This window comes from Phaethon aethereus (genome assembly GCF_964289735.1).
Source record: "Phaethon aethereus genome assembly, chromosome: 11".
Lineage (NCBI taxonomy): Eukaryota > Metazoa > Chordata > Aves > Phaethontiformes > Phaethontidae > Phaethon > Phaethon aethereus.
In genome coordinates this window covers 16,839,426-16,864,998 of record NC_138587.1, presented here as the reverse complement: position 1 = coordinate 16,864,998, position 25,573 = coordinate 16,839,426, and the positions used below count along the sequence as shown (strand labels likewise).

The window sequence follows — 25,573 nt, the reverse complement described above, 5'->3', positions numbered from 1 at the left end:
GGGTCCCCGGGTACCCCCTGGAGCTGGGTGGTACTGGAAGACCCTTGGGTGCTGCAGGTCCCCGAGGGCCCCTTGGAGCTGGGGGTCCCTGGGTTCCCTTTGGAGCTGGGGGGGCTGTGGGGGGGCTCTCCAGGAACGCCTTGGAGCTGAGGGGTGCTGGGGATCATTGGGTTCCCCTTGCTGCCGGGGGTCTCTCGGGGTGCTGCAGGTATTGGGATGGTACCCCTTGGAGCTGAGGGGTGCTAGGGGGTCCTGGGTACCCTTTGGAGCTGGGGGTGCTGGGGGGTCCCTTGGGTACTGCGGGGTGCTCTGGGGGTCCATGGGTGCCCCCTGGAGCTGGGGGTCCCTGGGGGCTGTTGGGTGCAAGCTCTCCTAGGGGCCGCAGGGCACTGGGGCCTCCTGGGTGCTCCCACCCCCTGCTGCGGAGCCAGGGGGTGGTCACGGTCCCCCCAGCTGCTGAGACAGCACACCCGGGGGGGCTCAGCCCCCCAGCAACGTCCCAGCTCCCTCCCCAAGGCTCCCACTGCTGCCCTCACCTCCCACACCCCAGCAACGCTGCCAGCCCCCCCCGCACCCCTCGCCCACCCCAGGGACCCCCCAGCCTTCCCCCAGAGGTGAAGCACCTACGCCCACCCCCGGGTCACGGGGTGATGTCAGTATATATGGGTTTGTTTTTTTTTTTTCTCCTTTTTTTTTTTTTTTTCTTTCTACATTTTATTATTTCAAACCATCGAACAATTCGGTAAAACACGGGAAAAGCGAGGCCGCGGGCACCGGCTGAGGGGCCCCCCCCGCCTGGGGGGCGCAGGGGGGGGCCGCTCTGCACAGCGGGCTCTCCTCGCCCCACGCGACAGCTAGCCCTACAAAACTAGGCTGAGAAAGAGGGGGGCCGGGGGGGGATACAGGCAGCGGGCAGCACCCCCTGCCCGGCCGCTGCCCGCCGGGCGCTGCCCATCCCTCTGGGCGGCGGGGTGGGGGGCAGCGAGGCGGGGTGGGGCGCGGACCCCCCTCCAAGGCACACGGTTGGGGGGTGGGCTGGCCACGGAGGACGCCGCCACCACGTAGAACTCGACGCTTTTAAATAGTTTGGTAAAAAGATTTCTTTAAAAAGCAACCTCGCCCCAGCCGGGGTGGTGTGGGGGTTTTTTTTTTGCGCTGTTTTGGGGGGGGGGGGTTGGTGGGTTTGGGTTGTTAGGTTGTTTGTTTTGTTTTCTTTTCTGGTTTAATAAAAGGAATGTTGTCGGTCGTGGCTTCTGCCGGGTGGGCAGCCCCGAGGGGACCCCCATGTCCCCCCCGTGCCAGCAACGCTTGCAATGTAAACAGTGAGAGCGCCAGGGCGCGGGAGCGGAGGAACGGGGGGGGGCTGGAGCGGCTCGGGGGTCAAAAACCTCATTTTCCCCAGGAAGGCAGAAAGGGTGACGCCGTGAGGAGGAGGAAGATGTCGGGGGCGAGCGGGGGCGGCGGGGGGGACACGTGCCCTGGCGCCGCGCTGGCACCCGAAAAGTCTCTTTACGGGGTGGGGGGGTGGAGGGATGAGTCCAAAGAGAAGCAGGAGTGTGGGGGGCGGCGCGGTCCTTCCTTCGCCGGCCGGCGCAGCCGGGGGTCCTAGGAGAGAGCGGGCGGTGAGCGGGGGGGATGGGGTGGGGACGGGCCCCCCCGCCAGGCTGTGCCACGGGGGGGACGCAGGCTCCGTGATCGCCCCACGCAGGGGGCCACCACTGGGACCACCACCCACCTGGGCAACGCTGGCCCTCAGAAGAGCCCGCAGTCCTTCAGGTTGTTTTTGATGATGACATCAGTGACGGCGTCAAAGACAAACTGCACGTTCTTGGTGTCGGTGGCGCAGGTGAAGTGGGTGTAGATCTCCTTGGTGTCCTTCCGCTTGTTCAGGTCCTCGAACTTGCTCTGGATGTAGCCGGCCGCCTCGTCGTACTTGTTGGCCCCTGGGGAGAAGGAGACACTGGGCTGCCCCACGGTCGCCTGGGGGCACCGGCACGCCCCTGCCACGGGCACCGAAGGGGTTCGGGCTCAGCTTGTCTCCCCACACCACCACAGCCACCGCCCCGATGCCAAATTGATGCTCCCCAGGCACATGACCCTCAGCTAAACTCCCCCAGGGCTGCGGCCCCATCATCCCCCATCCCCTGGGGCACCCCAAACACCTCCGCACCCCACTTGCTGCCCCAACACACCGCGCCCTGGGCACAGCAGAGCCAGCATCTCCATCCCCAGCATCGCCCGCTCCAGTGCCCGGGGCGAGCTCCGAGGGACCCCGCGGTACCTGTGTACTCGGGGAAGCAAATGGTCAGGGGGCTGTGCACGATCTTCTCCTCAAAGAGGTCCTTCTTGTTGAGGAAGAGGATGATGGACGTGTCCGTGAACCACTTGTTGTTGCAGATGCTGTCGAACAGCTTCATGCTCTCATGCATTCGGTTCTGGCAGGGGAGACGGCAGCCTGAGCCGGGCAGGGACCCCCAGGCAGCGCCCACCCCACTGCTCCTCCCTGCCCGGGCAGGAGCTGCTGAGAGCCCTGCAAGGCTTGGGCCACGCTGGCCGGGGCACTGGTGGCCACCAGAGGAGGGGGATGCTCCCCTGGACCCGAAGGAGGGGGCGGCTCACGGCAGCGATCAAGCCCCCCCAGCTCACCATCTCCTCGTCTTCAGCCAGCACCAGGTCGTAGGCACTCAGGGCCACGCAGAAAATGATGGCCGTCACCCCCTCAAAGCAGTGGATCCACTTCTTCCGCTCCGAGCGCTGGCCGCCCACGTCGAACATCCTGGGCAGGGAGGCAGCATGGCGGTGGGCGGCAGCTCCCGGCCCCACGGCCCTCACCCTGCTCCCTGCCTCAGTTTCCCCGGCTGCCCGGAGCAGGAGCTGCCGCTACCCTGGGGGTTCCACTGGTGCCACGGACCTGCCCCGGCACCCGCTGCCCATCCCTGGTGGTGTCTGGGCTTATTTCCCAGCCGGAGCAAATCCCACCACGAGCCGGGGCAGGATCAGGCCGTGCTTCCCAGACTGCGCCAGCACGACGCTGCCTGGAGCCAGGCTGCAGGAGATGCTCCCGCACTGCAGGGTTTTGCCGGAGACCCTGGACCAAGGGGAGCGGCCGGGGGCTCAGCAGGATGGCGGGCAGCACGAGGGCTCGGGACGATCCCGGTGCGCCACGCGCCCCGCCGGCGGCGGAGGATGCCCTGCCTCCTCGGAGAAGAGCCCGGCAGCAGCGCTGCGGCCACAGCCACGCGCCCGGCTGGTGGGGTGCTTCCTCACCGCCGCGCTCCCCCGCGGACAATCCTCTCTGCCACCCCCGAAGCGCGGCCCTGGCGACGCGCGACCGAGCACCGCCATGCCCCCGGGGTGGCACAGGGGTCCCTGCGAGCCCCCCGTGCTCGGGGAGGACCCCAGCAGACCTTTCTGCCGGCAGCTCCGTTGCCAAGTGACTAAATCCCCCGGGATGTGAGCCACGCCAGCTTTTTGCCTCAGAAACCGGAGCCCTGACTATTTCCCGTGGGTTTTTGGTGGAAAGTAACCCCAGGCCGCCAACGGGAAGCGGCGCCGGTTCCTGACCCAGAGACCCCCGACTCCCACCCAGCGCCCTTCCCGTGGCGGAAGCGGCGTCACGGCACCCGGAGACGCCTTCCCCCTTCCCCTCCTCGCCAGAGGCTGGATCCGCCCCCGGGCCGAGCCCCGCGAGGCGTTTTTGAGGCTGCTCCAGCTATTTCAGCGGTTTCCGCTCTCTCCGAGGCAGCGGCTCCTGCCATGAGCAAAGCCGAGGGGGTCTGGCGCGTGCAGCGTGCAAGCGGGACCCGGCCCGGCACGGGGAGGAAGGGTCGGGGGGTTTTTTTGCCTTGGAAAAGGCAAAAGGGAAAGGGTTGGACGTACTTGAAGTGCAGGTCCTTGAAGGTGAAGTGGGTCTCCACGATGCCGGTGGTCTTCACCCTGGTGCGCAGCACGTCCTGCTGGGTGGGGATGTAGTCGGCGCGGGCTATCCGCTCCAGGTCGTTCAGGTAGCTGGGGAGGGAGCAGAAAGGCGCCGTGGAAGCCGGACCGTGGGGCGCGACCCACGCGAATCCCACGGGGCGTCCCCACGCCGCCCCAGCGTCCCCTGCCCAGACCCCAGCATCATCCATTGGGGGCGGGCAGCCCCGAGCCGGGCAGCACAGCAGAGCCCATCCGCACGCCGGGGTCACCGCGCCGTCCTGCCGGACACGGGCAGGGACGGCACGGCCAGCTGCCGGGGCGGCGCGGGAAGGAGGGGACGCGCGGGAAGGAGGGCTCGGAGGGCAGTGTGCCAGCACCGGCGGCCGAGCAGAGGACGCAGCCGGGGCTGGGGGGGCTCCCCCGGTCCCCCAGCCCTTCGCACGGGGGAAACGGCAAGAGGAAAGTATTCACTGCTATGGCAACCGGCCGCAGCGCCGCCGGAAACAATCGATGGCGCCGTGCCATTTATAGTCAAAAAACACAAAGGGCCGGCGTCCCGGGAGGAAGCGAGAGGCGGGCGGCCAGAGCGATGGGGAGCGGCATGGCTGGGGGGCTGCTGCCCACCCCGAGCCCCCCGGGGCAGCATCGCCCGCTGCCTGCCCGGCGCGGCCCCGCCAGACCCCGGCTCCCGGCAGCGGTGGTGGCTCGGGCCCCAGGCTGCCGCCGGGACCGGCCGAGGGATGCGGGGCGGATCGAGGCGGGTTTCGATTTCTCCAGCTCACGTTGCTTTAATTGGGTTATTATAAACGGGCTCCTTTAAGCAAATTAGGCTTGCGCTAATTAAGGCCTTTGCAGTCCTGTAATCCGGCGAAAGCCAGATTACAGCTCGCATGGCCACAGGGATCCCCGGCTCCGATGGCAGCGCGGCCGCTTGCCAGCTCCCGGGAAGGCCTCCGGCGTGCCGGGGCAGAGCTGGAGCCCTGGGTGCCCCGGGACCCCGCCACGGGCGCGAGGGCGGGGGGGCCGGCGCGCCGCCGCCGCCGCGGAGCAGCTCAAAAACAGCCGGAAACACACATGGCCTCCGGTTGACAAAAAAACAGGAAACACCACGGCAAGGCCGCGCGCGGCACCAGCGGCGCTCGGACCTCATGCTCGGCCCTGGGGTGCCAGCCAGCGCCCGCCCCGGCGCCCCGAGCTCCTGGCACCCCAAGGGGCTACGGAGGAGGAGGCTGGGGGCTGCTGCAGAGGGCTGGGGCGCGGGCGGGCCGCGTGCCTGGCCCGGCGCGGGGTTCCTCAGCCCCACGGTGCCCTGTGCCGGCGGCACCGCGGGCACAGCACCATCCCCACAGGGCTGGACGGGGCATCAGCTACTGCACCGGCACCTCGGTGGGGCTGGAGAAAGGCCGGAGCACCAGCTCGAGGGGGCTCCTAATTAATATTTGTCCAAGCTCCCACAATGTGCCAAACGCTCCATGAACGCACTTACGGCAATTCGGGAGCTGCAGACGCTTTGCAGAGGTACTCGCTCAAAGGGCGCGCGCGAGCTGCCGGGCACCTGCCAGCTCTCCCATGTCTCCAAAGTAGCACCCGCGGCACAGCGCGGCGCGGCCGGGGAAGCGCCGGCACCGGCTGGGGAGAGATGGGGCTGAGCAGGACGGGGGCTGGGGAGGGCGGGCGGGTGCCGGGCAGGAGGAAGCGAAAGCTGCGGGTGCCGGAGGAAAGTGCCAGCCGGAGCTTCTCCGGGGTCGGCGTTTGCCGGGAGCTCTCCTGCAACCTCTTCCCCCAGTGGCCTCAGTGAAGAAGAGGGACCCGCTGGTGCCCAGCAGGGCGGGACGGCTGGGCTGGCACGCAGGGGATGGCAGCGGGTCCCAAGGGTGCTCAATCCCCAGTGGGGCCAGCTTTGGCGGGGGCTTTCCTGGCACTCCATGAGCTCCCCCCGGCACTGCTTTACCCCGAGGGGTCTGGGCAGGAGGGCAGGAGGGCACTGTGCGAGCTCAACGCAGCCTCGGCCGCACCGCCCTCTCCAGCAGTCGTGCTTTAGGCAGATTAACTTATTTATTAAATCTCTTCAGGGATAAACCCAACGAGATGCAGGCAATTTATCTACCTAAACACTAGTCTGCTGGCTAATACGCTCGCGTAACGCCAAGTCTTTGCATATAAAATTCAGTTAAAAAGAAAAAGAAAAGCCTCTTGTGCACCCTACTCATCCTGTTCAGACAAAAGGGTCGCCAGTGCCTCCTTTGGGGCTTTTTCCTGCCTTCATGGCCCCCACGAAGGGCCATGAAGACGGGCAGGACCCCCAGCTGTGCTCCCATAGGGGAGCCAGGGCAAAGCATCCCCCGGGGAGGGGCAGCGGGCACAGAGCGGTGGCAGGAGGGGGATGCCCCGGTGCCCCCCTCCCGGGGGACGCAGCACCCCACCAGAGGAGGAAACAGCTTTCGAAACATCCGCCTTCCCAGTTCTGCTCCAGCTCAGCCCCAGCGCCGGGCGGGAAGTGGCAGCACCAGCCCCCAGGCCTGGCGATGGGGAACAGCAGCCCCCGGGGGGGGATTTTGTGTTGGTCAACAAGAGCGACGGGGCCCGACCCAGCCGAGCTGGGCAGAGGAGCCGGGGTACTCACTAGGCAGCGGAGTCGTTCAGCTGGTACTCTCGGGAGCGGTTAAAACAAGCCTGGACCCCGTTGTCCGCCCACAGCCTGCGTATGACGTTGGCCAGGTCCTCCGGCAGGATGCCCTGCTCCTCGGCGGCGCAGGAGAGCGCGAACAGCTGCCGAGCGTCATCCTGCAGGGAAAAACCAGGGCTCGAGCATCGGCACGGGACTACCCAAGCTCGCTCTGCCCCAGAGGACCTGACCAGAGCCCACTGTGTCCCACCCGGACAGCAGGGCGGGAGCTCCAGCGGCAGATGAGGACGAGACCCAGGGGAAGCAGCGGGACCCCCACCCTTGCGCCCATCAGGGACTGTGCCAGGGCAGGCCACCCACGGGTTATGCTTTGGGTCCCCCCACCCTCAGCGCCAGGGACAGGAGGTCACAGCCGGCCAGGGAGCAGCAGGACTTGGGCAGGGCCACCCTTAATCCTGGTCCAGCTTTGGGTGCATCTGCTTTTGCCCCCCAGGAGCCCCCAGCCTGGCCAGGCACGGTGGGAGCAGGAGGGCACCCACCGCTCTGGAGGAGTCTCCAAAGTCAATCTGCAGGTTCCCCATCGCCTTGATGATGGCCATGATGGACTGGATGGTGTTGCTGTAGACCACGGCTTTGTACTGCCGGCACTCCTCCTCTGAGTAGCCGTCCTCGTGGATGATCCTGGGGCAGGGGAGAGAACCAGGCAAGGTCAGCGCTTTGCGGGGTACCCCGGGGTGCTGCTCCCCACCCACGCTCTGTGGCAACAGCGATGGGGAGCTTCCCCCGGCCGCGGTCGGCGTGGTGTCGGCCGCAGCAGCGGTGCGAGGGCCACTCACTTCATCTGTTTGACGATGGTGCTCTTCCCAGACTCGCCGGCACCTGCGGAGAAATGAGAAGGGGGGACGAGCAGTGAGGTGCTGCCCAAAGGGGGGGACCCCCACCCTACTGGGAGCCCCAGCCCAGGGAGGGAGGGCAGCGGGCGCCTCAGCCACTGGAGAAGAGCTCCCAGTGCCGGCCAGAGCAGATGCCTGGATGGGCACTGGGAACATCAGGGCCAAGAAAGGGGGAGGAAAAGGGGAGACCGGGGGGCACCTTGCAATAGGTCCCGAGGGGAGAAACGACACCAGCTCCAGGCCAGGAAAACAGCATCAAGGCACTCACGTTTGCCCCGTGGTCCCGGCACGCTGCAGCCAAGACGACCGGCAGCCCCGGCTTCGGCTGAGCTTGGGGACCCCCTGCGTCGGGGGCTAAGCCCTGCCCATCCCCTGCCACCGCAGCTCCCGCAGCTCCAGGCAGAGCCCGAGCCTCGCCGCCGCATCCCATGATCCCGCATCCCCGCTGCGCCGGGCGCCGGCGGAGTGCCGGCCTCGCCGCGTGCCCACGGCTGGAGCCGGCAGCGGCCAGAGCCGCTCGTGCCACCGGGTCGAGCAGAGGCCGGGCGCCCAGAGCCGAGCGCCCCGGGGAGCGCGGGAAGACGCTGCCGTCCCCGCCAGCCGGCTCGCGCGGCTCCCGGCGCGATCAGCCGCCCCCGAGTTGCTTTTTAAGTTGTTGGAGGCGGCTGCCAGCAGGGAAACCCGACGGCTTTCGGGGTGGGTTTATTTTTTAGCATCCGAACAGGGGACGCCGGGGGCTCAGAGGGGACGCCGGGGGCACCTAAGGCTCTCCCTCCCCTCCGTGGGGACGTCACCCCGGCACAGGCGACGCGCAGCTCCCGGCCCGGCCCTCCCGCCCCGGGCTGGGAGCGGGGAAGGAGCGAAGTCAGCCCGGCTGCAAGAAAGGGGAAGCTCAAAGGGGAAGCTGAAAGGGACGGCGCACGTCCCTCGCCCCCTCTCCGGGCGGGGAGTGCCCCCGAGATGAGTGCCCGGCTTGCTTCGCCCCAGGACCCCCAGCAGGACGAGCCCCCCTTCGGTGGGGGGACCAGCGCGGTCCCCGCCTCCAGGTGCCAATCCCAGGGGATCCCCCGACCTGAGCCCATCCCTGCGCCCTCTCCCGCCCCTCTCGGGGGTCCCTCTGCCACTGCCCTCAGCCTCCGAGCCGTCCTTACGGAGGGCCCCAGGCAGGCAGCGCCAGGGCACGGCCGCAGAGGGGGAAGAGAGATTGGGGGGGGGGGGGGAATTAAAAAAAAAAAAGAGATTATGCTAAAATTAACCAGGAAAAACAGAGCCCGTCATGCCAGCTGAGACACAGCGGCAGGGAGCAAACGCCTTCTGCCCGTGCCACCGGCACAAACGCAGCCCAGGCGGTGGGCACGTACCCCCCGGGCGTCACCGCGGGCACCGCTCAGGGCATGGAGCCCCGCGAGGCTGGGGCCACATCGAGGCTATACGGACCCTCCGTTTAGTGCCACGACCGCCCCGCGCCGTGGTTTCCACGCTGCGTGTGCCGGGGGAGCAGCTTCGCTCAGCCGCGAGGCGCGCGTTCGGCACGGCCAGGGCTCGCCGGTGCCGCCGACCCAGCCTCCGCCAGCGCCCGTGGGATGCTGACGCGGCACCCGGCGCGGCCCGGCCAGCCCTGCGGGGACGGCGTCCGTGGTCAGCGCTGGCAGCTCCTGCCCGGAGCTGCGGGGGGGAGGGAGGGCTCAGCGTATCCCTTCATTTTTTCCATTAAATATCTCCGATTTCTGGTAACGCCGCCCCGTAGTGCTGGGCTCAGCAGCCAGGGCCGGCTGCGTTCACCCGTGGGTGCCCGGACAGGGAAACCGAGGCACCCAGCAAGAGAGGACCCTGCTTTTAAGCATCCCTGGGGCAAGGTGCCAGACAGGCATCCCCCAGCCCCCGGCTCTGCCCGACCCTGCCTGCCTTTTGCTCCCAGCCCCCCCGGGACCTCCTGCCCGCTCCCGGCAGGGCGGCACGCTCCGGCAGCCGCCGAGGCCGGCCATTTCCCTCCCAAACTTCTCCCGCGGCTCGCGGCCCCGGCCCCGGTGGCTGCGGAAGGCGGCCGTGCCGTTGCCCCCCGTCTCAAGCCGGCACCCGCGCTCACCACCGGGAGCTCGCCCGGCGCGAGAGCCCGCGCGCTTGCGGCGAGCGGGAACTCGGGCCGGCGTCCGACAGCCCCCCGGCCGCCCCGCCAGCACCCAGAAGGAAGCCGGGGCGGCAGCAATTCGTCCCGTGTCCCAAATCACCGCCTTTGGCTAACGAAGGGGCCAGGTAATCGCCGGGGAAGCTGCGCGCTTCCCCCCGCCGTGCCACCCCCCAACGCACGCCGGGGCCCGATGGGCACCCCAGGACCCCCAGCACCCGCGACTCCCACCCAGCCGAGGGCGGGGGGACCCTTCCCGGCCCCCCCCGGGCGAGCGCGGCAGAAGGGAAGGGTTTCCAATCCCCGGAAAACCCCGGCTGCCGTCCATTCAGCCCCAAAACAATCCGTGGGCAGGGCGCCAGCTGCCAGCTTCCACCCTCCTGCCCGAAGCAGGCAGCGGGCAGGCAGCGCCAGCGGGGCTTCACGTCCCTCGGACCCCCCGCGCCGGCCAGGCACCCGCGGGGACGGAGAGAAGCCCCCTGCCATGGGCTGACCCCACAGCCCGGCTCCCTCCGGCCCTGCCCGCTCCCTGCCCGCGCTGCCCACCCTTCCTGCCTGCCGGGACAGGGCAGCGCTCGTTCCCAGAGCGGCGCCCGTCAAAAATAGAGGAGCTCACCCTCCGGTTGATTTCCCCCTTTTTTTGTTAAAAGCAATCTTCAAAAGTTTAAAATAAGCAAGCAGCTGCCCGGCTCCAAAACGCCCTGTTAATCCACCAGCAAAAAATTTATTTACCCAACATATATTTTACAGCCCACGATTTAAGATGCTTTCTGGCCAGCTTATGTTTAATGCAATAGATGCAATATATTTCTGGCCAGCATATATTTAATGCCACATATTTAAGGAGCTGGTCGCAGGTTTCGGGGTCCACCTCACCCCAAGAGAGGATTTTCCAACTCGCCGCACGGCACCATCCTGTTTTATGCCTTCAAATATCCAGGTGTTGATGGAAGCGATGCACAGCTGGAAAATTTTCCTTATTACAAGGGAGAAGCTGGAGTTCGACCCACCGGCGGGTCCGGAGCCATCCCCAGCACCCAGAGCCCAGTCCCCAGCTGCTGTGCCTGCAAGTTTTCCCGGCCCGGCAAACGGCAGCTATTATTTGAGCGTGGATTTACCGATGGTTTTTACGGCCAGACAAACCCACGGATCCCCTTTCCTGCAGGACAGGGGGACAGCTGGACAGAGGGACGGCCACGGAGCCCACCCCCCTCGGCACCCCGCCATCAAACGGCGCTTTCAAAGGCGTGCGTTAAAAGCAGAGTTACCCTAAAGGCTCAAAAAATAATAATAAAAAGAGATTCCCCTCGACATTTTCCTTCTTACCCAAAATAGATGGAAAATTGCTGTAAAAATAATCGCTTCTTTTTTTTTTTTTTTTTTTTTTAAAAAACCCAGAGCGACACGGGGCGTTTTTCCCAGGGGCCGTCCCATTCCGGCACAGGGCTGGCTGCTTCCCAGGAGGAGTCCATGCGTCGGCAGCCGGTGGGATGCCACGTCCCCAGCCAGGACCCCCAAAAATTTGGGGGGAACCAGGGAGGAAAGGACCCCCCCGACCAAGACAGCTGATGGAGATGCAGCCAAAAACCCCACAAAAATAAATAAAATAGAAGTAACTCGGCAGCGGGAAGGACGCACACGGGGGAGGAGGAGGTGGGCTGGGGATGGTTTCCCGGGGGGAGCACGGCAAACGCACCCCCGGTGCCGACAAGGGCTGCTGGTGTTCGCAGGCTGGACAAAATTATCCTTGTGCTGGGCTTTTTCCAGGAATCCCAGGACTTTGCTGCTCTGTTTCTGCCCTTGCCGGAGCGGTCCCCCTCCCGCTCCGCTGGCACCAGTCGCCTCCGTGTCCTCGCCCCCCACACCGGCCGTGCCGGCACCGGGGCGGCTGGGGAAGACCCCCCGCACAGCTCAGCAGCAATCCGTCCCCTCCTCCCGGATACATTTGGGGTCACCAGCATCGATTTTGGGGCTCAGCCCTAGAAAAGGGGGTTCCTGAAGACTGTCACCCACCGCGCCCCCCCCCACGCCTGGGTGCCACCATCTCCTCCGTGGGTGGGGGATCACCGGCGGTGCGGGTGGAGGATTACTCAGCTCCCCCAGCTCCGGTGATTCAGCCGGTCTCCGGCCCGGAAACCCGCGCTCCGGCCGGGAGCAGGAAACCCGGCAGCTGCAGAGAGGCCAGGCTGGCCCCGGCTACGGCAGCGGCACTCGGGCACACCGCGATCCCAGCCCCGGCACCCACCGCCCTGGTCGGGCGCAGCCCACGGGAGACCTTCTGTAAGGCTGTATATATAGCTAAAGTAAAAAAAAAAAAAGCTTTTTAATATATATATATAAACCAATTTATACATTGCTCCATACAAAAGAGCAATATATGGATACAAAAAAAGCAACGTATATATTAAAATATCTGAAATATATTTCTAATGCATATATGTAAAAAAAAATACATATAAAATGAACACACAAGCCTGCCACCTCTCCTGGGCAAAGCCTAAGCGCTCGTCTCGGAGCCGAGGGCGGCTGCCTGTGCCTTGGACGTCGCCAGCGGGGACCCCCGTCCCATCCCAACCCATCCCCAGCCTGGCCACCAGCTCCAAGGGCTTGGATGTGGCGTCACCCCAGATCTAACAGCACCGAGCTCCCCCCCGCACCGCCCGGTTTGTGGCTAGAAACACCAGCGGGGCCCCGCCAGCGTCCCCGCCAGCGTCCCCGCCAGCGTCCCCGCCAGCGGGAGGGCCCGATCCCCTCCCATCTCCCTGGGCTGGGGCAGGGCACAAACAAAACCCCCAAGACAGGACAAAGCGCAGCAAAACGGCGGCTCGCGCGCGAGCCCAGGGCAGCGCCGGGGCAACGCAGCCGCCGAAAGTCGCAGCTGGTCCCTCCCTTCCTCTATTTTTATGCAAGCCCTGAAAAAAAAATAAATATAAAGTTGCCGAGCCCTGCCTCGGCCGCCCTCGCCCCGGCTACCAGCTCGCCCAGGCAGGATCTCGTACAGGCAGCTGCCTGCGTGACTTACCCCAGCCCGGGTGGGGTGCGAGGGGAGCATCCTCGCCCCAGGGTTTGCACCTCCAGCACCGAAAACCACCAGGGACCGACTCGACCGAGCTGCCAGCGCCTTCCCCGGGCGCCTTCGCAGCCTCTAACGCCTCCCGAGCGGCCGAGAAATCGCTTGGCTTTCCTAACCCTCCAAACGATGATAAGGAATTAGGGGCTTTGAAGGCGGCGACCGCTCGCCTGCCGTGAATCCCGCCAGAGCATCCCGGCTGCCGCGGGCAGGGAGGTGGGCTGGGCAGAACCCCGCTGCCCAGCAGACACGGCCGGCGTCTCCGGCGGTTCCAGCCCCGGTGACGCCGAGGAGCCGACAACGGCACCGGGAGCTGCTGCTGGCAGCACCGCTGCACAGGCCGGATGCTCCAGGGCTGGGGACCTTCAGGTGCCGGCGACAGCTCCCGGCCTCTGCCAGCACCAAAACCTTGGGCGGTTGTTGGTTTCCAGCGGCGCGGAGGAGGCGATTGCTTCATTAGGGTCTTCTCCCCATCAGAGACCAGAGCTTCAAACCATCTGGCACGCGACCTGTTTGCCGGAGCCGGCAAACGGCAGCGCAAAACCTCCAGGCAGCGGCAGGTGCTGCAGGCAGGAGCTGCAGGCAGGAGCGGTGCCGTGCCCACGCCCGCGGCACCGCGCGCCATCGCGGTGGTCCTGCTCTGTCCCCGCCGCACCGACGGCACGCGTCCATCCCCCTCTCTCCAGTTCTCCTGCCGCAGAGGAGGAAAGGCAGAAGCCGGCTCACGGCCACGCACGCGGCACGGCATCGAGCCGAGGTGGCTTCGCCGGTCAGCCCCAAGCCCTCTGCGGTGCCGGTGGCCGGCATAGTCCTGCGCTCCCACTGCCACCGCCGCACACCGAGAGCGATGCTCTCCGCTCGCACCCTGCCCGGCCGCACCGGCAGCTCCAAGCCACGCTGCGGTATGGCACGAGTCGCTGACAAAAACCGCGCGGTGCTTGGAAGAGGCATCTCCTCTTTGTGCCGCAGGGCGATTCTGGTACGAAGGGCGAAACCATTTTCCTCCTGAATTTTTCCTCCTGAATTTTTCCTCCTGAATTTTCCTCCGACCATGGGAAAAAACTAAGCTGTCGGATGGGTGGGCAGCAGGGACGCCAGGAGCATCCCGCCGGCACCACGTCCCCACCGTGAGAGGTTCTTGCGGAGGGGGGCAGCCGCGGGCAGCAGCCCCCCAGGGGGGCAATGCCAGCCCCACCTCCCCAGCCGCTCCCTGCCAGCTCGGAAACGGGCAGCAGCGGCCCCAGGCTCCGGCGCTATTTACACCTGAACAGCTGCGAGGGGAAAAAGCAAAGATAACAACCAAAATTTTTTAAAAGAGCTGTTTTGCTCTATTTTCGGCTTTAGAAACCGGCTGAGATCAGAAACGCCACTCGTAAACACTGGCCCCAGCAGAAGGGAGCGCGGCCGCCGTCCCTCTCCTGCCTCCGCTTCGGCACAGAGCGGGACACAGGGAAAGGGGTGCCGGCCAGCCAGCCCACGCCGCAATCCCCACTGACCGGCGAGCCCCCGGTCGCCCCAGCCGGCTGGGCTCCCCCAGCCCGGGCGCCCAGAGCCAACGACACCGGGGTGACGCTGCTCATCCCAGCCGGTCCCTGAAGCCTCCCGGAGCCCTGCGGAAAGGAGGTGCCGAACCCCCCGTCCGGCTGCAGGCCCCGGCACCGTTATTCCACGCCGGGCAACGGTTCGAGAGGGGCCGAGCCGGCAGCAAGGCCCGGCGCGGGAGTGGCTCGCGGCAAAGCGGGGACCACGTGTTTCCCCAACAGCCTGCAAACCCCGTGGGGTTTCGCTCTGCCGGCACCCTCCCCTCCCCGGAAACAAGCGGGTCGGCCAGTTGCACAGGCAGCGAGCCCCCCGCCGCAGGCGCAGACCCCCGCCCGGCCCCCCCAGGACGGGTCTTGCCGCCGGCACAGCTCACGCCAAGGGAAAAATAAAATCAAAATAAACCCCAAAAAACCCTAAGCGCTCTGTTAAACGAGCGTTTTGAGGCGCTAATTACATATTTCTCAAGGCGGGCAGGGGTTGAGCAAATAAAGGGCTGCCGGATTTCGGCGTGACTTCCTGCTGCCGGCGGCTTCCTCTGCCGACGGCGACGAGCCGAAAGACATTTTCTGCCGGCGCTCCCCAGGCAGCAGCCGAGGATTTCTCTGCCCATCCTGAGTCCCGCCGCCCCACGGTGCCGTGGGAGCCCCATGCGCTCCCGCGTCACACCCCGAGCAAGGCTCTCCCTGGGAATTTCGGAAAGGGAATAAAAACCCCGACTGGGAGTTATTAAAAAATAATAATAAATTAAAATAAATAAGCGGCTGCCTTGCCCGCAGGCACAGGGCAGGTCTGTGAACGCCCACAGGAGCATCGCCGGGGCGCTTTGAAGAGCGCGAGCTGCCCGTTATCGGTATGAAAATCGGGTATCCGTGGGGCACAGCGCCCAGGGGCTGGGCAGGGCCCTGCCCGCTGTGGGCAGCACGAGGGGCAGAGCCGGCTGCCCGAGCCCCCTGCCGCCCCACGACGAGGGGAGGGCGAAGGCAGGATGGAGGGGCTCGGGCCCATCGGCCCCGTTACCTCCGCCCCACAGGGCGAGGGGAGCCCATGAAGGAGCCCCCCAGCACAGCTGGGCAGCCGGGGGTCCGGGCAGGCAGGACGGGGTGCCCAGGCTTGCCGGGGGGGGGGGGAGCCCGGCCACCAGGAGGGTAGGGGTGCCCCGAATGGACATGTCCAGGCTGGACACCAGTGGGGTTGGGGGGACGGTACCGCAGTGGGGTGGGACTGGCACCCCACTTCTGGGGGAACCCCACAGGCCAGGGTGGGGCTGGCACCCCTCTCCTGAGGGACACCCCAAGGCTTGCTGACACCCCACTCCCGGGGGGCCCTCCAAGCCGCCCCCAGAGGAGATGCCCCAGGCCTGGGGTGGGGCTAGCACCCCACTGCTGCGGGGTTCCCCAAGGCCTGCCGTGGGGCAGCACCCCCATCCCGAGGGCACCCCGGAAGCCCGAGGCGGGGCCGACACCCCACTGCGGGGGGGACCCGAAGCCTGGGCTGGGGCCAGCATCCCACTCCTGGGGGACCCCAGGGGCGGGGCCGGGACCCCCGCGGGCTGGTACCCAGGGTCCCTCCGGGGCAGCACGGGGCGGAGGTGGCGGGGCTGCCCGGTCCCGGCAGGGGCGGGCGGGGGAGCCCGGGGGTGGGGGGGGGGACCTGGGAGGGGGTCCCGGGGTTCTCACCCAGCAGCAGCAGCTTCACCTCCCGCGCCGCCTTCTCGCCGTCCTCCCGCAGGTTCTTGTCGATCATGCGGGAGCGCTCGGCGGCCGCCTTGTCCTCGGCGCTCACGGTGCAGCCCATGGCGGCGGCGGCGGCGGCTGCCTGCGCGCGCCCGCGGCTCTGCCCTGCCCGGCCCTGCCCGCCCCGCCCCGCCCCTGCGCGCCGCCGCGGGGCGGGGCCGGCGGAAGGGCGGGGACGAGGGGCGGGGTAAAGCGAAGGGCGGGGCCTGCTGGGGAGGGGCGGGGCCGCCACGGATAGAGGGGCGGGGCCTCATCGCTGCGGGGCGGGACGGGCCCCTGCGCGGCCGCGGCGGGGTGCGGTGTGTCCCGGGAGGGGCGGGCACCGGCCGCCGTGCGCCCCGGGACAGGCACGGGGAGATGGCGTCTGCGTGCTGCATTGTGGGACGGGGGTCCTTTGGGTGCAGAGGGGTGGGCGCAGGCCTGGGCCTGGCGGTGCGGGGCCGTGCTGTGTCTCAGGTGGGGACACGGTGTCACTGGGAGGTGGCTCAGCCCTCGGGGCCCCCCGCGCCCGGTGGCCGAAGGAGGGAGCCCCTCGGCGGGTGCCAGGGCTGGGGGCTGCCCGCGACAAGGGACGGGGAGGGATGGGGCACCAGGCAGCTCTGGCCCAGGGCAGGGGGGACTCCCGGCGCCTGCCCCTGCCCCGGCTCCCAGGGCGGCTTCCCTGGCAATTGGAACCCCCGCAGCCCCCAGCTGCCCCGTGGCGCTGGACCGTGCCCAGGAAGCCGCCTCTGCTCCGTGCCAGCCCCACGGCAGAGCCTCGCCACCCGCCTGGGCCCCCCAGCCCCTCCTTTCCCCCCAGGCTGGCACCCACCGAGGGACGCCGTGCCAGGGGAAGAGGCGCAGCATCCACCCACAAAGCCCAGCCGTGGGGTCCGTGGGGCAGCGCCCATGGGCCCGGCGTGGAGGGAGCAGGTCTGTTCCCGTGGGAGCGGGCCGCCGTGCTAATAAGGCTTTGCTAACGAGCTGGCGCAGTGCCCGGGCCCGGGCCCGGCTGGAGTAAAGCCCCGTGCCCGTGGGCAGGGGGAGAGGGGGGCCCGGGCTGGGGGGGCAGGGGCGCTCACCCCCATTCCACGCCGTGCCGTGGGAGAGGGCTGGGGCGCTTGGGGCTGCCCCCGGGGGGCGCTGGAGGGGCACCCGCTGCTCTGGCACCAGGCAGGGGATGCCCCCAGCCCCACTTCCACAGGAGTCCCGCTCCCCAGGGGTCCTGCTCCCACGACAGCCCCAGTCTCACGGGGATTCAGCTCCCACAGGTGTCCCGCTCCCCGGGGGTCCAACTCCCCCGGGAGTCCCCACTCCCACGGGGATCCCGCTGCCCCGGGCCGGCCGCCTCCCGCAGGTCTCCCGCGGGCCGGATCCGCGCGTGGGAGCGCAGCGCCCCCTTGCGCCCGCGGAGCCCTGCCCCCCCCCCCCCCCCCGCGTGCGTGTCCCCGTGGGCCTGCTGCCCCCACTGGTGCGCTGCTGATCCCGCGTGCCCCTGCCGGTGCCCTGGCAGGCGTGTCCCCGTGTCTGTCCGTGTCTGCCTGTCCCCGTGGGTGCATGGGACCGCATGTTTGTGCATCCACGTGCATGCGTGTCCACATGCCCGTGCTGTCCCCACGTACGTCTGTGCATGCGTCTGCACCGCCCCTGCGCACGTGTGTCCGTATGTCCGCGCTGTCCCGCTGTACGCCTGTGTGTGAGCCCACTGACCCTGTGCGTGCATGTCCGTATGTCCGTGCGGTCCCGGGACGCTGCCTGCCGGGTGCCAGCCCGCGTGCAAGCTCCTCGCCCGCCCCAGTGACACCAGAGACCTGGGCACGTTCACGTCTTTATTCTCGCTGCGGAGGCTTCGCCGGCCGGCCTCCTCGCCGGCACAGGCATCGCCCCCGTGGATAATTTAAAAGCGTCGCCCCCCCAGCACGGCGCAGGGGTGGCCACGGGGCAGCCGGGTTGGGGACGGGGCTGCTGGGTCTGCCGAGCCCCTCACCGGCGCCCGGTCGTGGCCCCTATCTCCGCCCCATATAGATATGTACATTATACAGAGCTACCCGGAGCAACACAACACGTTAAAAAAGATCTACTCTTATATACAGTATTTATAAAAAGCATCCCAGCCTCCACCACCCCGGTAAAAAAATACGTCTCTTATGTACTTCGCTGCAGGCCAGCCCCCCCGTGCGCTGCCCACCCTGCCGGGCTGCCCCCCACGCTGGGAAGGGAGGTGGCGGGTGGGAGGGCCGCTCTCCGGGTTTTGGCATGGCGTGCGGTGTCCCAGCGGCTTGAATAGATGGGTGGGTGGGTGGGAGAGGGCTGTTGGGGGGTCTGGGTGCTGGCCCTGGGTGCAAGGCGAGCAGGGCCAGCTTGGGTTGCAGGAGTGCCCATCACCCTGGTGTCTGGGCACGCAGGTAGGGCGGTGGCTCTGGAGCCCCAAGCTGGCCCCCGGCGAGCGCAGCCCCCCAGCCCCCTGTGCCCCCTACCTGCACCCTCTGGGGGCGGCAGGCCCTGGGCAGCCAAGCCACACCACGGGCAGCATGCCGGTGGGCACCAAGCCCCCGGCGGGCGTGCCGCCTCCCCAGAGCGATGCGGCCGGTCCCCAGGCATGGCCTGGGGGGCACCGGGGTCCCGTTCGCGAGCACCAGGAGCCAACTGTTCCCCGGCGGGCTGGGTCGCGCCAGCCACGGCAGCAAGACCACGCTCGCCCGCGGGCCAGGGTGCCCCTGCGATGCCAGGGCAGCGGGGAGGCGTCGCGCCGGGGTCGGGGGGACGGCAGGGGGAGAGGGCGGGTGGCTTGGGCTTGGGCACTGCCAGGGGTCCGACCACCCCGCCGGACCCCAGCCCCCCCCGGACACTGTTCATCAGGGCTCACGATGCTGTCTTAGGGGGCCAGGAAAGCGGCCGGCCGTCAGCCCCCGCGCCCCTGGCAGTGGCCGCTGCCGGCGGCTCTGGGTGTGCAGAGACAAGCTCCAGCTGACAGCCAGCTCCCGGTGAGGTAGGGCAGTATTATTCTCCCCATTTTACAGATGGGGAAACTGAGGCGCGGAGCAGGGAGGGTGCCCGCTGGAGCAGAGGAGAGGTGGCACAGCACCTGCCCCCGGCTCACTGCCCCATCCCGGGCACAGGTCAGGGGGTCCCTGCCCCTCCCGTGGCTCATGCCCCCCCCACCACAACCGTGGGTGATGGGCAGCGACAGCAGAGGGTCCCCCAGGAAGCCCGGCAGGGATGTGGCACAGGGGCTGAGCCCGGGGCCAGCTCTCCCTGGGGCACCGGTGGGTGGGGGGGAGGTTGGCGTGGGCACCCGGTGCCAGCTAGTGGCTGCCGCCGCTCTTCCCCCCGCCCGTGGCCCAGTCGATGATGATGAAGCTCAAGCTCATGATCATGAAGAGCACCCCGAGGAGGGCGAAGCAGGCAGCCTGCGGGGACAGGGCAGGGGTCAGGGACAGCCAGGGCAATGGCATCCCCGGCCCAGCCCTGGGACCCCCATCCTTGTCCCCATCCCTGCCCCCCGCCGCCACGCTTACCAAGATTTTGGGAGTGGAGCGCAGCGGCTCCTTGTCCTTGGGCATGATGCGGATGTAGAAGATGGCGGGGAAGATGAAGATGAGGCAGGGAGCGGAGGTGGCACCTGGAGCAGACAGGGACAGAGCGGGCAGGGGGCCCCCGCCCCACAGCTCAGCCCTGCCAGCCCCACTGCCGGGCCAGGTCCTGTCCCCTCCCGCCACCCCCGGCCCTGGCAAAGCCTTCCAGGAACCCAGGGACACCATGTCCTGGCACCGTCCCCATGCCCCCCCCACAGCCAGGGCCTTGGCACCCAGCTGGGCACCGGGCGGGGGGAGCCCAGCTTGGGGGATCAAGGGAAATGCCCGGGGGAAGAGCAAGCGGCGGCCGGCAGCATGGCAAGCAGCCGGCACCACACCGCGGGAACCAGCCTGCTGGGACGGGGCGGGCCTGGGGCATGCCCCACAGGCCCCCTGGTCCTGGCAGGGTGAGAAGGGGAAACTGAGGCACGGGGGCGTCAGGCAAAGCCACGCGCCAGGCAGAGGCCCAGCACCCGAGGGGGGAACAGGAGCAGGGTGCTGCCACACACCGATCATGCCGAAGATGCCAAGGATGGAGGGGGCAAAGATGACCAAGAGGTTGATGAAGGTCAGCAGGACCACGGCAATGGTGATGTGGCGAATCCAGCTGAAGTCCTTCCCTTGGAACAGCATCTGCTGGATGGCCCGGCGCACCTGGGGACAGGGTCAGGGTGTCACACTCCACCCTTGGAGCCAGGGCCCATCCCCTGTCCCCGCAGTCCTGCCGGTCCCCGTCACCCCTTCCCCTACCCCAGTCCTGACCCTGATGCCCCACTGGTCCCTGTCCCCATGGCACTGCTGGTCCCTGTCACCCCTTCCCAGCCCTGTCCCCATGGCTCTGCCGGTCCCCATCACCCCTGCCCTGCCCCAGCCCTGTCCCTGACACCCGGGGGTCCTGTTCCCTGATCCCTGCGGCCCTGCCAACCCCTGCCACCCTGTCCCTGGGCCTCAGTCCCAGCCCTGCCTCAGTTTCCCCTCTCAAAGCCCAGTGCCGAAGCCCTGTGGCAGCTGAGGGTGATGGCACCTGGCACCCCCGCAGGGCCACTCACCGGGAAGAGGACGATGGGGACGGTGAGGGTGACGGCCGTCAGCACGGCCACCCGCACGCACAGGATGAGCACGTCGAAGGGGTCCACCTTGTTGTACGTGTGCAGCAGCTCCGACTCCACGTGGCCTGCGGGCACCGGGGGGAGCCACTGGGTCAGCCCCGGCACCGCCGCCCCCCCCCAGCGCCGGCATGCCGGCAGCGTCCCCGGCCCCCTCCCCGAGGGCTCACCGTAGAACGTGAGGTAGCCGAAGAGGGCAGCCAAGAAGTACATGAGGTACATGACCATGATGGAGATGTTGGAGATGCACTGCATCTTCTTCTTGGAGGGGCTGCCAGAGACAGCGGGCTCAGCACGGCCACCGCAGCCCAGCCCACCCTGCTCCCACGGCGCCTGCTGGCACCGAGCACCTGCCCAGCAAGGAGGGGTGATGCTGGAGCACCCACCGCCACCCGCCCAGCCACCTACCTTAGGTCATACCACCCACCCCAGGTCGTATCACCCACCTCCCCACGACGCCCTGGTGCAGGTCCCACACCCGGGCGGCGCTGCCTTTGGGTGGGCACCAGACGAAGCCCACCATACCCCGTGGCTGCCCCCACCCGGGACTCACTCCTTCAGCTCGGTGTAGATGGGCAGGACCTCAGGGTGGCACACGAAGGCGAAGGCCATGATGGGGATGGTGTACGCCGTCTGCGCGAGAGGAGGGCGGCTGAGCGCCGGGGGCCAAGCTGGCGGGTGCCACCAGTGCCAGGACCAGCCGCCTTCATGGGGTGCACGGGGTGGGGGTCACACAGACCCCCAGAGGTGCATCCCAGGCACCTACCTGGGAGTTCAGGGTGAAGAAGCTGGGGGTGCAGGTGCCCTGGTCAGGTGCCTGGAGGACGGTGTAGCCGTTCTGGTAGTCGCTGGTGCTGACGGGGGTGGCGTTGAGGCTGCCCGTGAGGTTCCCCTCCTGCTCGGGGAGCGGGCAGGGGATCTGGAACTTCTTGTAGATGACCTGGGGCGGGGGGACATGAGGACACATGCCGGGGGGACATGCTGGCACAACCCAGCACCAGCCGCCTGAGCCGCCACCGCAGCCGGCGGGAGGGTGCCCCTTGCAGGAATCTCTCTATGGGGCACTCTATGCCAGCAGTGCCCCACGGCGACGCTGGCCCTGCGGCCTGCCCCTGCGAGGGTGGGCAGGGGGTCAGAGTGGGGCAGAGGCACGTGGAGGGGCCGTGCGCGTGGTTCGCCCCCCGGCACCCTCTCCCTTCCCCTTTCCCCGGCGCTCGGCTCCTTCAGCCAAAAATAACCCAGCAGCCTGACAGCACCGCCGCAGCGTCTCCGCAGCCCCGAGCGCACGCCGTCCCCGCAGCACGCAGCCTGGCCGCGCGCCGGCCGAGCCATGCACGCCGGCAGAAGGGACGTTTGGCATCCCGAGCCGCCGGCACGTGCCGGCAGGTGCTCACCGAGATGAGGAAGAAGCCCATACAGCTGAGGGAGAAGCCGCTGGCGTAGCCGAGGTAGCCTGAGGAGGGAAGAGAGCGGCCGGTGGGCGCGGGCAGGACCCCCATGCTGGCTGGGTGCCCCCTCCTTGCCCGCTGCCCCCAGGCTGGCACCGTCACCCCACGGGAGCCCCGGGATGCCGGAGCCCGGTGCCGCACACAGCATCCCCCCGACTTACCCAGCTGCTTCATGAGGGCCAGCGGCAAGATAATGGTGACAGAAACCAGGATCACCAGGTAGTTCCCGTTCATGTACCAGTCCCTGGAAGCAGAGGCCCTGCTCACCGCCCCGCTCCGCTGGGGCACGGGAGGCACAGGCAGCCATCGCGGGGGGCTGTCTGCCATCTGTGGGGACCCCGGGGCTGGCAGCACCAGAGACCCTGGAGCTGGCATCCCTGCACCCCTGAGCTGGCATCCCCAGGGACGCCGGCATCCCTGCTGTGCCAGCCTCCCCAGGGACCCCTGAGCTGGCATCCCTGGGGACCCCTGAGTCCAGCATCCCTGGGAACTCTTGAGCTGGGGTCTTGCCTACCCCCGTAGTGGGCACCCCCAAGGGCTAGAGCTGCTGTGGGCAGGCTGAGAACAGCTGTTGTCAGCACATGTTTGCCGGCAGGTAGCCTGGCAGCAGGAGGATGCCAGGAGAAGGGTACCAGCACCTGCATGGGGGTCAGCCAGGTCCTCAATGCCCCAGGCAGAGGGAGCTTCCCCCAGCCCCCTGTGGGGCAGGACCCCTGACCAAGCCCCAGTCCCACGTGAGGTCAAGCACCCCAGAGCAGCCGGGGTCCATCCTGGCTCGGAGGCCCAGTCCCAGGCCGGTGGAGGTCCCGGTGGCAGCTCTGCCCAGTGTCTGTCCAGGTCTCACCCCCGGGTGCTGCCGGGTGGGGATGTGGGCAGGGGGTTGGGGGGCCCATTCCCAACCAGTGCTCCCACCCCCGCAGCCCCATGCTCTGCTCAGGGAGGAAAGCCTGATCCCAAGGGGATGTGAGGAGCAGGGATTGGAAGTTCAGCCCGGTTTAATCCCACCCAGAGGCTTATTCAGCACTGACAGTTATCAAAAATAGTAGTGGCTTAATGGCACTAAATCCCTGCCACGGGCTGCACAGCTGGAGACGAAGCCCCGGCGCCTGCCCGGGGAAGGCAGGCAGGCAGCGTGGGCAGAAGGCACTCACGTGGTCTTCTCCTCCAGGTTGAGGAAGGTCTGGATGACAAGAGGCACTTCGGACTTGACGATGTACAGGTAGCTGGACATGGCTGCGGGGCAGAGCAAGGGCGTGCTGCACCGGTGTGCTCCGGTCCCGTGTCCCCCCGCCGGCACCGCCAGGTCCCCCCCCAGCCCCGTCCTCACCTCCGATGTTCTGCAGCGTGATGGCGATGGCCGCGGCCAGCTTCCCCGGCGTGCCGAAGGCTCGGTAGCCCAGCTGCTCGTAGGCACGGATGCCTGCGGGACGGGGAGCAGTGGCGGGGTGAGGGTCGGGAGGGGACGCCCCAGCACAGCCCCGCCGGCGACCTGGCACTCACCCACAATGCCAGAGGACTTGAGGAGCAGGTGGATGGAGTAGCTGGAGAGCAGGGCCACCGCTGTCAGGAGGAAGCTGCGGGAGGACAGCGCCGTCACCAGCGGGTCACCAGGCTCGGACGCAGCCGCAAACCCCGTGCGGGCAGGATTCTGCCTGCAGGCAGCTGTCCTGGCAGCCACCCGGCCCCTCGCCTCGGCACCAGCTGGGTGCTCGCGGGGCGGATGGGCCGTGGGGTGCAGGCCCATGGGTCCGTGTCCCCACGCCCGCGGGGTGCCGGCACCTGCATCCTTTGGGCCGCGTGGGGAAATCTGGTTTTGTATTAAGGAAGCCAAGCCTCCATCCTCCTCCTCAGCGGGGCACAGAGCCCGGCAGGCGCAGACAGGCTCAAGCCAGGGACGGGGACCCCTTTCTCACCGGCACCCCTGGCACCCGCCAGTCCCCTTGGAGGAGCCCCCCGCACCCGGACCCCCGCGGGCGCACAGCACTTACAGGAAGAGGATGATGCCGGTGTTGGCCATGGCATAGGCCAGCCCCAGGATGCCACTGCCCATGATGGCGTTGCTCAGGTTGAAGACGGACATCCCGAAAGACGTCTTCCCTTCGAACTGCGCACACGAGACACGACGGGGAGGGGATACACCGGTCACACCGGGAGCTGCTCCCGTCCTGCCGCCACCGCGGTGCCCACGACAGTACTCACATCGGTGAAGTGTGTCTGCTTCTTCTCGGCACCATGGGGCAGGAACTCCTCCATCTCCGCTGTGCTGGACTGGTTCTCCTCAAACCTGGCCGCCGGAGGGAAGGGGGTGAAGCTGAAACAGAGCCGGGGACTGCCATGCCCCCCCCTGCTTGGGCAGCACCGGCTGGCATCGCCTGGGCAGGGAGCAGCCAGGAAGACCCCTCAAGCCACTGGCACCCCCACTTGTCCCAGGGCCCCTACCTGTCACCTGCCAGTGAGGGGACAGCGGAGGCGGTGAGCGCGGCCGCGTGCTTCCCGTTGGGCACCAGCTCCACCATCTCGGCCTGGAGGGGCACGTCCGTGGCGTCCATGGTGGGAGAGCGGCTGGGCTCGCTGTGGGCTGTCCTCGGGCTCTGCAAGAGGTGGGCAACGGAGGTCTGGCTCTGGGCAGGATGTCCTACAGGTCCCACATCTGCCGGGGATGCCGGGGTCGGGCTCAGCACCAACGCGGGTGGCACCAGGGACAGGCAGCCGGAGACGACAGGGATGCCCGGCCGGGCTTCGCTGCGGCTGGACTTCTCCCTTCTGCCTGCCCAGGAGACGGCGCCCCGCGGAGCTCACCCCAGCTCCGACAGCCCCGCGGGCGTCCCCTCGCCCGGCCAGCCGTCCCGCACCCACCCCGCGGGGCCGCTCCGCTCCCCTGCCCGCAGCGCGGCGCCAGCCCAGCCCCGGAGCCTCTGCCGCGACGCCTGCCCACCTCCACTCCCCTGCCCGCAGCTCTCAGCTCCGTGCCTCAGTTTCCCCTCCCGGAGACGGGCACCGACAGACAAGCGGGCACGTTTGGGAGGGCAGCTGGGGACGGGGCGGGGAGCTCAGGGACCCCCAAGCCACCGCCATTACGCAAAGTCTGCAGCACAGCCCGGCGCGAAGGGCTTGCCCACGTCCTGCCACCCAGGGCCGGCACTGCCAGGGTGCCAAGGCGGGGGGCTCGGGGGAACATCAGGGCCGGACAAATGCAGCAGGAAAGAGTGCGGGCCGGGAGACAGCTCCTTGGCAGGGGCAGGCGGCCAGGCTGCCGAGCGCGGGACGCCTTGGCACGCCGCACAAAGCCGCCTCTGTGCGAGCCCCGGCCCTCCCCGCCCCGCCGGGAAACGGTGCAGGGTGGCTTTCTGGGGCAGGCTGGCAGCCAGGGCAGGGTCTCCTGCCACCCCCAAAGCCCTGGGCGGCTGGGGTCCTGTCAGCCCGGCCGGGGGGGGCTCCACCCTGGGGCCACGTCTGGCCAAGGGACGATGCCGCCCGGCCCAAGACGAGGGCTGGCCGGGCTGCGGCGTGGTCCCCAACCCCAGGAGGATGCTGCTGCTCATCACCCTGGTGCCTGGG

The 25,573-nt window shown here is 68.0% G+C and overlaps 2 protein-coding genes across 2 annotated transcripts; both read right to left on the bottom strand.

Moving 5' to 3' along the window:
* Window positions 1-1,461: 1,461 nt before the first annotated feature.
* Window positions 1,462-15,968, bottom strand: GNAI2 (G protein subunit alpha i2; the record flags this gene model as incomplete). Its single annotated transcript, XM_082004549.1, has 8 exons — window positions 1,462-1,943; window positions 2,282-2,435; window positions 2,647-2,776; window positions 3,880-4,008; window positions 6,542-6,702; window positions 7,084-7,225; window positions 7,381-7,423; window positions 15,851-15,968. The coding sequence occupies 8 exons, from the start codon at window positions 15,966-15,968 to the stop codon at window positions 1,753-1,755; spliced, it is 1,068 nt and encodes a 355-aa protein (XP_081860675.1). The 3' UTR covers window positions 1,462-1,752.
* Window positions 15,969-19,191: 3,223 nt separating this feature from the next.
* Window positions 19,192-24,579, bottom strand: LOC309408589 (sodium-coupled neutral amino acid transporter 3-like; the record flags this gene model as incomplete). Its single annotated transcript, XM_082004465.1, has 15 exons — window positions 24,455-24,579; window positions 24,215-24,299; window positions 24,004-24,119; window positions 23,516-23,589; window positions 23,343-23,435; window positions 23,167-23,248; window positions 22,177-22,259; window positions 21,962-22,020; window positions 21,334-21,507; window positions 21,121-21,200; window positions 20,738-20,838; window positions 20,511-20,635; window positions 19,971-20,115; window positions 19,405-19,508; window positions 19,192-19,296 (listed from the first exon to the last, which is right to left on the bottom strand). Exons 1-15 carry the CDS (start codon window positions 24,562-24,564, stop codon window positions 19,192-19,194), a joined length of 1,536 nt encoding a protein of 511 aa, XP_081860591.1. The 5' UTR covers window positions 24,565-24,579.
* Between the last annotated feature and the right edge of the window lie 994 nt (window positions 24,580-25,573).